At 36.2% G+C, this 15,702-nt stretch overlaps 1 protein-coding gene across 1 annotated transcript in view; it reads left to right on the top strand.

Annotated features, from left to right (window-relative positions):
- The first annotated feature begins 8,258 nt into the window (after positions 1-8,258).
- Positions 8,259-15,702, top strand: part of EMB2016 (mRNA methyltransferase EMB2016) — a 44,240-nt gene continuing 36,796 nt past the window's right edge. The window contains exon 1 of the mRNA XM_010248996.3: positions 8,259-8,683. Within this exon, the coding sequence (XP_010247298.1) occupies positions 8,609-8,683 (75 nt within the window). The 5' untranslated portion in view covers positions 8,259-8,608. The remainder of the gene's footprint in view (positions 8,684-15,702) is intronic.

Here is a 15,702-nt window from a genome sequence, read left to right as displayed (position 1 = left end):
TAAATTTTGTATTTTATTTTATTATTAATAAAAGTACTTAAGTATCATATTTATTTTATTTAATATGATAAATATACTATATTAGAGATATTCACAAAATTTCATATCTTCTATAATGGTGTATTTCTATATATTTTTTGAGTTTTTATTATATAATTATGACATCATGTGTTGATCTATTTGACTTGAAAGGAAAAGTGATCTCATTTTTGGATAATTTTAAATTTTTAATATCATTTTCATTTCATAATTAAAAAAAAAATCTTGTTTCACTCTCATTCACACTCATCTTTATTTAATATGATAAGTTTATAATATCTTAGATATGTCAATCTTTCATATAAATTTTATGTATTTTGTAACTTTTACTTTTTCTATCTATTTTTTGTTAATTTTTATAGTTATTTATAACATCATTGATTAGCTCATATCAAAATTATACCATCATGGTGCAAGTCAAATAGGTTGGGCCAAATGTAAGCTCAACCAAGCCCAACCGTATGCATTGGGCCCAAGGCTCAAGACCAAAGTCAAGCTTGACCTGTCCAACCTGGCCCCAAATTGCACTTGAAATTTGATGCACTTGGTAGTGGCTTGAATTTGTGTTTGTCAATCAGTCGCACAACAAAAATTTGACATAAATAATAGTATATGCTTGTATATATGAAAATATGCGTCTATATATGTATTTATGTATGTAAATAGGTATGCCTAACTTGGGCTATATAAGGGATAGGATTGTGCCCAATTCAAAAAATAGAAAAATCTTTACATTTGAGTTTAGGCTTAGACCTAACTCAAGGATTATACAAACAAGCATGTCTAAAATTATGACCTGGGTTAGTCAAGGCTTCCCCTAAGTCTACCTAACTTGCATTCTTACGGACCATTGACCACTGATTATATGCAAAACCGATTTTCATTTCAAGTTAACTTACTTTTTTATTATATTTCTATTATTAATAAAAATAATTATTATTTATTACATTTATTTTTCTTTAATATAATGGATAGAAAATATTAGAAATGCACTAAAATGTTTTTTTTACAAAAATTATATATTTTTAATAATTTTTTGTTTATATATTTTTTTCTATTATTATAACATTGTGGATTGACTCACTTGACCTAAAAGTTTGAACCATTGATGCACCACTTGAATAGGAAAATAGTTTCTTGTTATCAGTCAATTTTAAATCTTGTATTTTATGTCAACCATTAATAGAAATACTTCTTATTTACCATACTTATCATTCTTTAATATGATAAATATATAATATTAGAGATGTGTGTAAAATTTTTGTAGGTTTATATTTTTATTTATTTTTAAATGTTTATTATTAACTATCATGAGACCATTGGTTGACCAATTTTGACGTGGATGGTTAAACTACTTACCCACCACCCTTTTAATTAAAAGGGAGATCTTACATTCATTTATGTTTTGTATTTATTTTTCTTTTAAAATTTTCATTATCTAACTATGACATCATGGATTGGCCCCACTTGATCTGGATGGTTGAATTGCTTACCAGCTACCAAAATGGAAGAATGGTTTTATTTTTTAGTCAATTTAGAAATAAACATGGGTTCAAGATATATATGTTCATTGTATGATCTAAACCGTAAAACTGAACCAAATCAAATTGAATTTATGGCTTGGTTTGATCGATATTTAAAAATGACTTGAATCGGTTTGACATTTTTCTGAAATTGTGACTTACGATTATGGTTTGGTTTTATTGAATTTTATAAACTATAAATCACAAATGGCAATTATATATATATATATATATATAAACTGAATGTATGCAATTATAAATATATAATAAACTCTTTAATTTCATAATGAAATAATAAAATAAAATTTTAATTTTTTACTTGTAGGGGTGTTATTTGGGCTTTCTAATTGGGTTAAGCACAATAAAATTATAGAACGACTCAAAGTCCCCTAAAAACCACACCAAACCATAATAAAATAGATTGGTCTAGTTCGATTCGAACGGTTTAAGATTTTAGTTGGGTCCAAGACCTCCAAACTGCACCAAGCCTGACTGTAAACACCCCTACTCTCCATTAGTCCATTTCTTTGTGAGAAGAATTTAAGATTTTAGCACAGACATTGACTCCTCTATACTCTAGTCCTTCCCATCTACAAGTCAAACTTGGCTCTTATTTGGTTTGATTTGGATCGAAAGCACTTACGTCGGGCTTGGACCTAGGCTTTTTGTTCAGGCCCAAGTCAATCATGGACCCACAAATTTCAATACTAGACTTGAGCCTAATACTTCAAACCTAACTTGGGCCCAACCCACCCTATATATTCATCTATATCTATAATATAAAGAGGAACAAGAGAACGCAAAAGGGCTCTCACGAGGTTGCTCACCTGAGTACCTCTGCTCTCTCCCTTCTCACATGTGTATTTTGTTTAAATTACAAAAGTAATCCTTAATGTTGATATTGCCACGTATAGAGCTATTAAATTCTTTTTCATTATTCCCTATTTATAAAGAAAATTATAACTGACAAATGGAGACAATAATAATCATTTACCATGTTATTAATGTGTTGCCTAGAGAGATTTTATTCCCCTAACTTGAACTATTTTCTTCTATCCAATTTTCCCTTCCAGCTAAGTTTGGAAGGAGTGCAAATACAAATATGTACAGTACAAATGCATACAAAATAATACAAAAGATAAGGTTTTTCACTCTACATATTTGTATTTGTACTCCTTCCAAACTGAGCCTCTATTTTTTTTTCTCCTGCCCTCATATAGGGGTGTCAATGGACCGGTTTTGGGTTGGACTCTGTTCAAATCAAAATCTATTTGGACGGATTGGATGGACCAATAAGACATATCGAATTTGGACAGACTGGATGGACCAATATGACATATTCGATTGGACCTGGTCCGTCTATAATGAATTTATATTAAATTGAGCCAATATCTGGTCCATTGATAAAAGATAAGAACATAGGTGTCAATGGGCCAGGTTTGAGTTGATACCGATCTAAATTAACAGGAATTTGAACAGATTGAACGGTCTTTGGACTAGTCCAAATTGGTCCAAAATATTCATTAGACTGATTTGGACCAGGTCCATTTGTAATGGACTCACAGTGGATTGGACCAAATCCAGTCCAATTGACACCCCTACCCTCATCCGTTTCTCTAAACCCAATTTGGTAAGCCCCTATATTTCACTTTGTAAATAAACCTTCCTTAATGGCTACCTGCACACCCCTTTGTAAATGAACTGTTACAAGTTGATATGTTTAGCTCTCTTAAATGTGTAAACTCTTTCAAATGAATACGTTTTAGGGCTTTTTCCAAAGCCGAGCTAATTTTTATGAGCATTTAATTTGTTTTATTTGTAAATTATTGGTTAACCTCACAAACACTTCTCTCCAATTTCTCAATTATGTGCTCTATATAACTTTTCATGGTAGAATATTCTTAGATCTTTCCTAACCTAATTTTTGTACATCTCACATATTCTCGACTTGTTCTCAACAGTGTTTAAATCTCAATAATCCTCTTCCAGCTTGGAATGGTTGGTAGAAGTATATTAAAGTCTAAACACTTTTTAAATCTAGGTAATGGCTGCCTAGATCCTCTAAGGCCGATTTAACGACCTCCTCACCCTCCAGTGCCAATTTTACTAACAAAGAAGCCTAGCCTGTCACTTTGTTATGATTGATATTCATAATATTTTTCTTACTTTTAAAATTTATCCCACATCCTCAAACCCTCCTACTCTATTGAGCTGAATAGTCTTATTCTTAATACTTTAACTTATATCTCGTGTGTATTTTGATTTCACCCGATTCAACTATCATCAATTCTATATGCTCCGGTGCATTGTACGGGTTTTTCGCTAGTATATATGTGTTTCGTATATAAGGTATACATATACATATGTTATTTCATGTAAATATTATAATCTTATATAAATTATATAATGCATAAAATAAATTTATATAAATACTATATGCCATTTAATATAAAATGTTATGTATGTATATTATACATATAAAAAACAAAGGGGTGGAATAAGACCTTTGTTCACCCAGGGCCGTATATGCAGGTTTATGTTTCAGATCCGAACCCGGACAGGGCTGGGCCCAAGCCTAGGTGCCCAATTTATGATGACATATGTATATGTCATCATATTTGCATACAAAATGCAAATATGTATAGTATAAATACATACAAAATAATACAATATATAAGGTTTTGCATTTTACATATTTGCATTTATATTCCTTCCAGAATGAACCTTAGGCTGTATTTGAATGTGGTGTAAATCAAGAACCGATGTAAAATTTACATCGGTTCGTTTTTATAAACGTAAAACTACACTCTGATTTAATTTTGCATGCGTTTGCCACGTGATAGATTTAAAGATTATTCATCAGTCTACCAAATAATGTTGAAAATTTCTGGGCAACTCGGGAGGGATGAACCGATGCTGGAATAGGAGGCTATTTCTGGCCAACCAGATGTGCCACATAATGTTGAAAATTTTAGTACAAATTGGGATCGAATTCATTACCAAACCTGAGTCATATGAAATGCATTCCTATACCCAATCTGCAATACTTCTTTCTGGGTGGGATGATGATGGCTTGAAACATAAGTTCGAACCAAACCATACCTTGCATGCATAATGACATTGTAAGAATAAATGTCAAGAGTTACCAACTGAGGGCTAGTTTGTTGGTGTGTTAGCTGGTTTATTCCAGTATTGACGTGGAACCGAATCCCGCAACCAGCACACTTTGGGTAAAAAGGGGGTCAAGGGGAAGTTATAATACCAAAAAAAAAGGTCAAGACTCAAGAGTTTTCTCACAATTTTCACACAGAGGACAAATAGAGTTCATGTCTTTGACAAACTTCTGCAAATTAAACGACATCTAGTATGAAGAACATTGTTGAGAATACACCATATGAAGATCATCAACTTATGGCTGGTATTTTTTATGCTCCAGAATTTGCACCATGTTAATGAAGTTGTAATCAACTGTGAGTTAGATGTAGCTGGCTGTGTGGAAAGAAGTAATTTGTAGCTGGCTGGTATTTAGAGATGTTTACCTGTTGACCAGACCAGCCACAGAATTTGGATAATTAGAATGATGAGAATAGTGATCACCTCTCTATCACTACAGCGACCAGAGAATAAGAGTCTGTTTGGTTTGCAGTCAGAATTGGAATTGGAATGGCCTATTCGCATAGTCTGTTTGATTCAGACAGGAATGAGAATGAGAATTGGAATAAACAGGAATGAGATTTCATTCCTAAGGGAGGGGCAGAGAATGATTATTCCCTCAAATGGGATAATACCATTTCAACAAAAATGGTAATGGGATTCCAATTCTACTCAACCAAACATTTGGAATCGAAATAACCCATTCCAATTCCAATTCCAGACCCTTATTCCTGCAAACCAAACGGGGCCTAAGATCATTTGCAAAGAGAAGATGGGACAAATGAACACCCAAATTTGTATCCCTGCAGAGCATCAAGCCATACATAATATAAAAAGATAAGGTGAAAGACAACCTTATGTTGGAACTCAGTTGTAGGCTGTCCCTTGACAAGAATTGACATTTTGCAAGTGGACAGACACACGACAACAAATCAATTCTTAGAATTCCAAAGAAAAGCCCAATTGATATAGAATAACAACCAAAAAATTCCATTAAACTCGACCATAAGCTTTGAATAAATCTAACTTCAATAAGAACAGTTTTCATTCTTCTTGTGATAATCTTAGCTACCAGTTTGTAGAGAATATTATACAAACAACAAACTGATTGTGATTGGACGAATATCTATTGCTGTTTCTACATTTTTTCACTTCAGGCATGAGGCAAATGTTTGTGTAATTAACTTGACTGATGTCTTGAGGACAGTGGAATATGTGCTGAACTACCCACCCAGTATGGAGGCCATCATGCTGCTTTCCATGGTTTCATTGAGAATAAAGCTGCTTGAACCGGGTCCGGATGTAGTAGGCACGTTAGGAAAGCATATTAAGTAAGCACCTAATAGATGTGTGACACCTGTTTTACCTATTAAGTGCCTTACATCCAAACGTTTTTGTTCTGTTAGGTGTTTATCTATTATTTTATTATTTGTGTAAAAAAATAAAAAAGGAAAACCTATCCTAGTTAATGCGCCTTTCTCTCCATCTCCAACCTTCTGCCGTTTAGGGTTTTCCCACCTCGGGACCTTCAGCCGTTGCAACTAGTTGGTTGGGGCAGCTGTTCTTGAAGCCCTCACTTGCGATTTCATCTCAAGAAACCCATTCATCCAATCTCTAGTCATCGTATTCCTCATTCGCGGGTTTTGAACTTCTGCTATGAGTGTTGCTTTTTAGGGTGCAAAAGGGCAAGAAAACTACATGATTATCATAAAATTTGTAAGTAGAAATAGAGGTGTAAAGTGGGGCCCACGCAAAGTGCGGGCCATCATGGGTCGTGCCGCCCTCCCTAGTGAAAATTTTGGGGGTTGGCCCCGTCCCGTGTCGTGCCGCACTGCAGGCCGGGCTGGCCCATGGGCCGAGCCTTGGGCCAGGTTGGGTCGTGCATTGGGACAAAGCTATTTATTTAAAAAAAAATGACAAAAAACAAAATTTTAATTTTATATGAATTTTGTGTATAAAATTGCTTATATATGCAATAAGCCAATAATTAAATAAATTAGTATAAATAAATTAAAGAAAAATATTTATTTTATTAATATATTATATACTATATATTATTATATAATTATAACTTATATAATATTATATAACTATATATATAATATAAATATATATGGACCAAGCTGGGTCGGGCTAAGGGTTGGGCCGTGCTAGCCCACGGGCCACAGGCGGCAACCTGCTCGGTCATGCCGTGTTGTGCTGGGCCTGGCACGGCCCACAGACCGTCGTGGCGGGCAGCACAACCTGATTTACACCTCTAAGTAGAAACACCTGTATTAATTCTATTAGTTCATCACAATAGTTTATGCATATTCCTAGAAAATTGATTCATGTCTTTTTGTTAGAATTAATTATTTCTTTTTTGGTCAGAACCATAATAGTTTATGTCTTTCTCAATAAACAAAAACAAGACAAGACAAATACAATAAACATTAAAATTCATCTATGCTAGTATCATGAAATAAACAATTTTTGCAAAAACTAGTAATTTACTTAAAAGTTTTTTATTTTTGGTGAATGCTCTAAAATAAACAAACTACTGCCCCAACCAACCAGTTGCAACGGCTGAAGGTCCAAAGATGGGAAAAGTTTAGAACCCACAAATGAGGAATACAATGGTTAGAGGTTGGATGAATAGGCTTCTTGAGATGAAATTGCATGTGAGAGCTTCAAGAACCGTTCTCCCAACCAACCAGTTGCAACGATTGAAGGTCTAGAGGTGGGAGAATCCTAAACAACAAAAGGTTGGAGATGGAGAAAAAGGCGCATTAACTGTAACAGGTTTTCTTTTTTATTTTTATTTTATTTTTACATAAATAATAAAATAATAGATAAACACCTAACAAGAACAAAAACGTTTGAATGTAAAACACCTAATAGCTGAGACAAGTGTCACACAGCTATTGGATGCTTAATGTAGTTTCCTAACGTGCCTACAACATCCGGATCCGCTTGAACCTCCGCAAGGTCAAAAGGATGCATTAACACCAATTTGATATCATGAGAAACTACGAAGAGGAAGGAAAATTAAAATCAGAGAACTTGGATTCAAGGAAAATAAATTTACATTGTCCACAATGATAATAACATTTCACACACACACACCCTGTGGTCTTATAAATAATATAATACTGGGCCAAACAATTTATCGCTTGGATTAGAATCTACCAATCTTCAAATCAAACAATTAAAATTAGGGCTGTTCACAAAACTCTGGAAACCGATAAAAAATCCGACTCGATCCGGGTTAGTCGATTTCGATTTAGAAAAGTATCGAATCCAATTAATTGGTTTCGGTTCTCAATCTACCAATCTTCAAATCAAACAATTAAAATTAGGGCTATTCACAAAACTCTGGAAACCGATAAAAAATCCGACTCGATCCGGATTAGTCGATTTTGATTTAGAAAAGTATCGAATCCAATTAATTGGTTTCGGTTATCGGGTTATGATTTTATAATCCGAACCGCAATCAACATGAATACAAAAGAACCGACCCATGTACAACCCTAGATTTGTAGTTGAACCTTGAACGGTTGACCCTCTCATCCCTTCTAATCTCCAAAGCTTTCTTTCAGTTGAGAACTGCAGATCGAAACAAACGTCTATAAACAATACAAATAAAAACACCGTCTCTGTCGACTGTCGATCCATCTTTGTATGGGCGCCTAGGCGGGCTAAAAAAAAAACACGAACCCGGCGAGTCATACAAGGTTGCAGAAAGCCGGAAACCCTGAAATCACGAAACTCCACTCTCAGTTCGCCATAGTCATGGAAGATTAGCGAGCTCACAGAAATACCGCATCTCGACGGTCTCTTCTCCACTTCTCTCACCTCTCTCTCTTTAAGTGCGCGAGAATGCCCTTTTAGGAGACTCGGAGGAACTGAAAGAGATGGGTCGTCCCGAGCCTGGTATCTTGTTCGCTCAGACATTCGTTCATCCCCAACTCGATGAATACGTCGACGAGGTAACCTTACCCTTGTTGATTCCTTTTCTATATTTTTTTACTCTTTTTAGTATGCTTCTAGCACTGCCTTTTGTTCATGGATTTTGTATATTTTCTCAAATTTTATACCATCTTCCACTGTCATAAATTTAGGAGAATCTCTTATGTGGGGTTATAGATTTTGGCTGCTTTTATTACTCTTTTCAGTTGTACTCTTTTTCCTGTTTCTGATGCAAGTGCTCAGTGCTAGGCATTGTTTTGTATTATATGATGGGGTTACCTCTACTTACCATATTAAGCAAATAAATTGTTTCCAGTTTGTTGCTGATAAAGAGGTCATCTGCCACTCATATCCTTTCAAATCCTAGAGAACATATCAACCTTAATCCTGTGTGTGTAAAACTAAGTACTCCCTAATTCTCTAGTTCTATATACAATTCAGCATGCATATTAATTAGAAAATAGCATTTTTCTTTATTAGTAACACTAAATTTGCTCTGTAAACATGGAAAATCAATAATATTTTAATTATATTAATTTTGATACTTTCAAAAATGATATATAATCATATCAATTTAGCAACTAAAGAAGGTTAGAGAGGGAGAACAAATTGTAGACCAACTCTTTGTTGCAAATCAGAGTTATCAAGACTTGAGAAGGATTGGTCTTTCTTGGCTTTTGTAAAGGACAAATGTTGGTTTTGGACATAGTGGAGGAAATGGATAATGGGATGCTTGGTAAATGATGTCACTAAAAACCTCTTTCCTACCAAGATTTGACTAAAACAAGGGGATCCTTTGCCTCATTTTCTTGTCCACAGCTATCACTGATGTTTCTAGCAGGTTGTTTTCAAGAGTGGATATATGTGAAATCGTGAATTAGTTAGAGGTTGGAGAGTAGGTAGGGATAGGATAATGGTTAAGCATATGCAATTTGCGGAAGATATTATAATCTTTTGTGAGGATAGGGGGAAGGTGGTCGTTATCTTCAACTTTTGATCAAATGCTTTGAGAGTCTTCTTAACTTAAAAATGGACTTTGGGGCTGTCCATGGGCAGTTTTTCAGTTCAAGGGGTCTGAACTATGGGCACCCTTTGTCCCCATATCTGTTCATATATGTTACAGGGGAACTGAAATGATTGATTTCTAGGGCAGGAGATGGGAGCTTTGTGGAAGGATTTAGAGCGAGCGGAACAGCTGAGAGAATTTTTCTTTTACGTTACAGATGATATGCTATTATTTAGAGCGAGTGAAACAGCTGAGAGAATTTTTCTTTTACGTTACAGATGATATGCTATTCTTCTGTGGAGCTTCACACATCTAAAATGTATTTTGACCTGGTTTGAAGTGGTTTAGGCCTTTGTCTTAATATGCACAAGAGTGAGTTGGTACAAGGTACTAAGTTCCTTGCAGAAATTTTGGGCTGTAAAGTGGGTAAGTTGCCTAAGAGATACTTGGGGTTGCCATTAAATCAAAGGTGTATCTCCAAAGCTGTGTGGGATCCTATATTGGAAAGGTTTGATAAGAGTTGACATAATGGAAATTGAAATGCTTATCTAAAGGAGGGGGAACACATTGTTGAACAGCATGCTTTCTGGCCTTTCCACTTTTTATCCCTCTTCCCACTTCCAACTTGAGTGTCAGCACAACAGAAAGAAAGATGAGAAATTTTCTATGGAAAGGCTGGAGTGTGAATTAGAGCAAGCTGTGCTCACCTAAGAGTTGGGGTGGGTTGGGTATGAGAAAATTGAGATTGGTAAATGTAACCCTACTAGGGTTTGGTGATTCAATGAGCAAGCTGACAAATTATGGAGATAGACCATAGTAGCCAAATATGGGTCAAGAAATCTAAATTGGGACCCGAGGCTGGAGTCATATGGCTGTGCCTGAAAGGGGTGGAGAGAAGCTATAAGCCAATAACCATTTCTCAAAAGGAATAAGGTATACGGTGGATAATGGTCAATGAGTCATTTATTTATTCTATATGAAGTGGTTGGCTTCATTTGGAAGTTGTTATCAGCTTTATTTGGGTGAGATATCTTTAGCCTGCTTCTCCTTCACAAATTTTCTCCTTGTGGACAAAGACTAGAGGTAGTAAGAAGGCTAGAGTGCTTTGGAGCTGCATCACATTTGCTATTTGCTGGTGCATTTGAAAAGAAAGAAATAAAAGATTCTTCGAATACAAGTGCTGGAGTCTGACAAGATTAGTGGCGGTATTGGCAAAGCTTCTTCCGAATGGGTGTTGGTTCATCCAGAATTTGCTCAAAATAAAAAGGAAGACTTGGGGGAAAGACTATGGGAGGTGTTAGAGTTACAAAGTTGTGATGCGACATTGATAATTTCTTTTACTGATGTTGTGTATGCCAATAGTTCTGAGTTGTGTTTTGTAAGTGTGTGTTGTCTCAACACTCTATCTGGATTTTATCTTTCTTTTGGTTTGGCTAATGACAGTTTTCTTTTTACTTATCCAAAAAAATGGTCAACGAGTCAGATTCTCTCTGGTGTGCTAACAGACTGTGGAGTTGTTTCTAGCCTTTTTTTTGGCTGTTAAGAACATAAACTCTTCTGTGGTAGATTGTTTTCATGTGTCAAATGATCATTTGGTATGGAATTCTTTATTAGTCCAATAAAAAAAATGTTCTTAGAAGAATATAAATGACTGGGAGGTGGAAGAAATGGTGGAGCTTTTACTCTGTGATTCAAAAGGTAAAACCTGATGTGAGTCAGGAGGACAAGAGGATCTGGATGTTTGAATCCTCTGGTGCCTTCTCAATCAAATCCTTTACAAGTCTCTACAAGGCCAACCAATCTATCTTTTCTCATGTTCAAAGGTGTGGCTTCCTCAAATTCCCACAAAGGTTGTCTATATGGTATGGTTGACTGCCTTAGGTAAGTGTGTGGCAATGGACAGTCTGAGTAGGAGAGGGATTATTTTGGATTTAGTGGAATGTTTGTTATATCAGCAAGAGGTGGAAACTGCTGATCACTTATTTCTGCACTATAAATTCTTGTGTGCTCTCTATGAACCAGATTATGAGATGCTTTGCCCTTTTGGTATCAAGGAGTGTCTACTAGCAATTTTGTTAGGTTTGTTTTGGGGGTTGACATCCGACTGGTCTAAATAGGAAGGGGAGATCCATTTAGGAGACCATATCTGCTGTAATCATTTGAAATGTTTGGAAGGAGTGAAATGATCGGATTTTTGATCAGGTGTTGGCTTCAGAGGAATCTGTGGTACAATTTACCCTTGGCTGTCAATTCTGAAAGTCTTCAAAGGAGTCTATTACAACAGTTTTCTTTTCTTTATTTTTTTTTCAATCATAGGCCAAGTTTGGGAGTGCTTAAAAATAAGCGCTTATTTTTTAAGCCCAAATTTCTAGCTTTTTTTTTTAAGTGCTTAAACAATAAGCACTTATTTGATTTTATTTTCTACCAAAAAAGTCTCCATTTATTTTTGAAATTTCTAATTATGCCCTTCAAAAGTAAAAGCTTAAGGTTTGACACATCAAGGCTTTCTCTCCTTTGCCTTTTGCAACCAGCGGCAGAACTGAGGTAGAGGAGAGAAGTCGTCGGAGCTCTTCTTCGACCTGATATGGCGTATTTCTTCTTTACTAGAGATATACTCAAGGTGGGCATCAAGTATAGTGAGTCGTGGTTCTGCTTGATGTATAAAGGGGTTCCGCTCAGGGTGGCAACGATGCCATGGTTTTATCAACCAACACACAGTGTGAGGCGGGTGGATACCACCGTGGGTTTCAATAAAGTCAACTTGTTTTCGGCGAATGCCACTGATTTGGTCAGAGATGCCTCTCTTAATGACTGGGTTGAGCTCAGGATTACTTGTGATGTTGGGGAAAAGATCTAGATTTTGGATATCACTTTGCCCAGAGTTCAGGTTGTAGTGGATTGTGCAATAGTGATTAGTCCAAGGAAGCAGTCACTGACATACAAGCAATGTGGAGTGGATGGCTTGAGCGTCTGAGATGAGGAAGCTCCCATTCTCCTTGTATCTCTCTGTACCCATCTATGCTTTTCTAGGACATCCAAATTTTTACGGCTTCAGCTCCACTCTCCAAGCAAGGAATTTGGTTTGCTTTTGAGAGGGAAGAAAATGGGAGCAAAAGAAATGGGGTTACCCTTCTCCCACTGTACGAAAGAAACTTTGGGGATTTTGGGTCTTGTTTACTTTACATTGAAATATGAATTGTTATTTAGATTGAAAATGGAAGGAAACTCAGAGTTAGCATTCAACAAAGAATGCAAATTCAGATGAGGAGCTCAGAGAGCTTCAGGGTATTTTGAAAATTTGAAAGAAATTGAAGGACAAAAGAGTCAGAAGTGCTTATTGTAGAAAAAGAGCACCAAATGCCCAATATGAAAAAGTTGGGTGCCAAATGCAAATAAGTGCTTATTCAAATAAGCATTTGTTTTAAGCACTTATTCAATAAGCACTCCCAAACATGGCCATAGTATCCTAGTGGTGATCATATATTAATTTACAATCTTGTGGGTGCAGAATCTTTTGTACAGGGGGCTATGTCTTGTAATACTTTTGTTTCGTTTCCAGTATTGAAATATATTCCTCACCATTTTCGGAAAAAAATCTTATGGATTTTATCCAATGAACTGCATTGACCAAATGTTTTTTTTTTTTTTGATAAGTAACAAGTAACTGATTTCATTAATATAAACAGAATATATGTACACATTAGGATCCCAAAGAGAGGTACCTCGTAAACCATTTGATTTGTTTACCTACCTCTCCACAATATAACAATTTTGTACAGAGCCCAATACAACTGTCCTCTATTGACCCCTTTTTAGCTCTTGGAACCCTAAGTATTGTTATTATCATGTTCTTGTTAACCATTTGACCCCATATCAATTGGGATAAGGCTTGGATGATCATGATGTTCCTGTACCCCATAGTTGTCAATGCAAAACCTAAGTTGGTGCACAAGTGATGCCTAGGTGACAAGGTGTTTTCTGGGTGATGTTTTCTTATAATTCTCTTTTTGCATACATGTTTGGCACCTTCTTGATCAAGGAAAAGGGCAAGGCAAGCACCTTTTAATATCTTATGTACTGTGTTGTACTTTATTTATACTCTATGATACATATACTCATTTAGGGGGTGTTCGCCATTTAATATCTTATGTACTCTGCTTTGGTTCACTCACTTCGCTTGCTCACCGAAGCTCTGAGAACCCCCCCCCCCCCCCATTTGCTAATGTTGTTCATTCATTCATTGCAATAAAATATCTTCTTAAAAGGCAATGAAAGTTATAAAGTCATTATTTTTTATGTGAGAAATAAGAATTTCAGACCCTAACATCAACTTGTTCAGGCTTGCCTTGAGGGGCGTGGTACAAAAGCAACTCATAGAATCAAGAATGCAATATGTTTTACATCAAATTACCTATCCATGGGAGGTAGAATAACCCTGGTTAAGTCCACATTGACAAATCTGCCTGTATACTTTTTTTTGGTGTTTAAAATGCCCAAAGGAATATGTGGAATTTTGGAAAAGTTGATGAGAGACTTCTTATGGGAACCAGGAGAGGAGAAAAAGGATCATAGGGTCAGGTGGGATATAGTTACCAAAACCAAAAGTGATGGTGGGCTTGCTTTAGGCAATTTGCAAAAAAAGAATGAAGCTCTGCTGGGGAAATGGCTTTGGAGATTGTCTTTGGAAAGGGATAAATTATGGGCTCAAGTTGTCTTAAGTATTCATGGGCAAGCGGTGGATGGCTGGGACTCTGGAGTTTCAACTAGGGCTGCGAGAGCTTCTCCTTGGAAATCAATTCATGCCATACTTCCTTCTTTTCTTCCTTTAATCAGGTATGATATGTGCTCCGGTAACTGAGTGAGATTTTGGGATCATGTTTGGGTGGGAAGCACTCCGTTGAAAGAACTTTTCCCTTCCTTGTATTCTTTATCTCGATTTACGGTCTCCACTGTTTTGACCACCTCTAATTCAACCATTGATTGGAATTTGGGTTTTAGAAGGGCCCTTAGAGAACCGGAACTGAACCTCATTGCTGACCTGCTAAATATCCTTGAGGGGGTGGTTATTGACCCCCTTAGGAGGGATAGTAGGATTTGGGCTCCTTCTCCTTCAGGTATCTTCTCTTGCTCCTCTTTCTTCAAGGAACTGGATCATTCCCTTCCTGTCTTTGGAATCCCTTTTCCAGTTTTGGAAGTCTGGGGTAGACCAATTCCTCCCAGAATTAGTGTTTTTTGTTGGGAAGCTTTCCTTGAAAAGTGTAACACTTGCGACTTACTTCAAAGAAAAAGGCCTAATTGGTGTTTATCCCCACATTGGTGCATCCTTTGTAAGAAGAATGGTGAGACTTGCTATCACTTATTGGTTTCTTGCCCATTTGTTTCAGAAATCTGGTGTTGGTTTTTCTCTCTTTTTGGTGGCAGGTGGACCCCTCCCCCAAATGTTCAAAGCCTATTTCATTCTACTACTGTTAGGGGGCTGAAGAAGAGAGAGAAAATTCTGTGGAGGTGTGTAAGAGCAGCTGTATGTTGGACAGTCTGGGAGGAAAAGAATCAATGAACCTTTCATGGGAAAGAAAGAAATAAGGGTGTAATCATTGAACTGATTTTTATAAGGGTGATCCATTGGGTTTAAACTTTGCAAAGTTTTGAAAATTATTCAGAAGGAGACATCATCAGGAAGTGGCTTGGTCAGCTCCAAGAAAGAATGTATCCCACCCAGTTTGGTCCCCTCCAGTTTCAGGTTTCACTAAACTAAACTTTGATGGTAGTAGTGAAGGAAATCCAGGTCTGTCGGGTATAGGGGGAGCCTTCAAAGATGATGAAGGTTGAATTATTGCATTGTATTCTGGTTCTATTGGATGGGGGGACTCTCTTAGAGCTGAAATATTGGCCGTCTTGGAAGGGTTAAAAAGAGCGCAAGAGTTAAATATCAGAAAATTGATAGTGGAAGGTGACTCTAAGTTGGCTATAAATTGGTTGATGAAGGATACTTCTAGTCTGTGGAAGTTTTTGAATGAAGAAAAGAAAGTTAGA

Source organism: Nelumbo nucifera, chromosome 6, assembly GCF_055504915.1.
Source record: "Nelumbo nucifera cultivar China Antique chromosome 6, China Antique-T2T, whole genome shotgun sequence".
In the NCBI taxonomy this organism is placed as follows: domain Eukaryota; kingdom Viridiplantae; phylum Streptophyta; class Magnoliopsida; order Proteales; family Nelumbonaceae; genus Nelumbo; species Nelumbo nucifera.
Note: the sequence above shows the minus strand (reverse complement) of the source record. Positions and strands in the feature narration are given on the sequence as shown.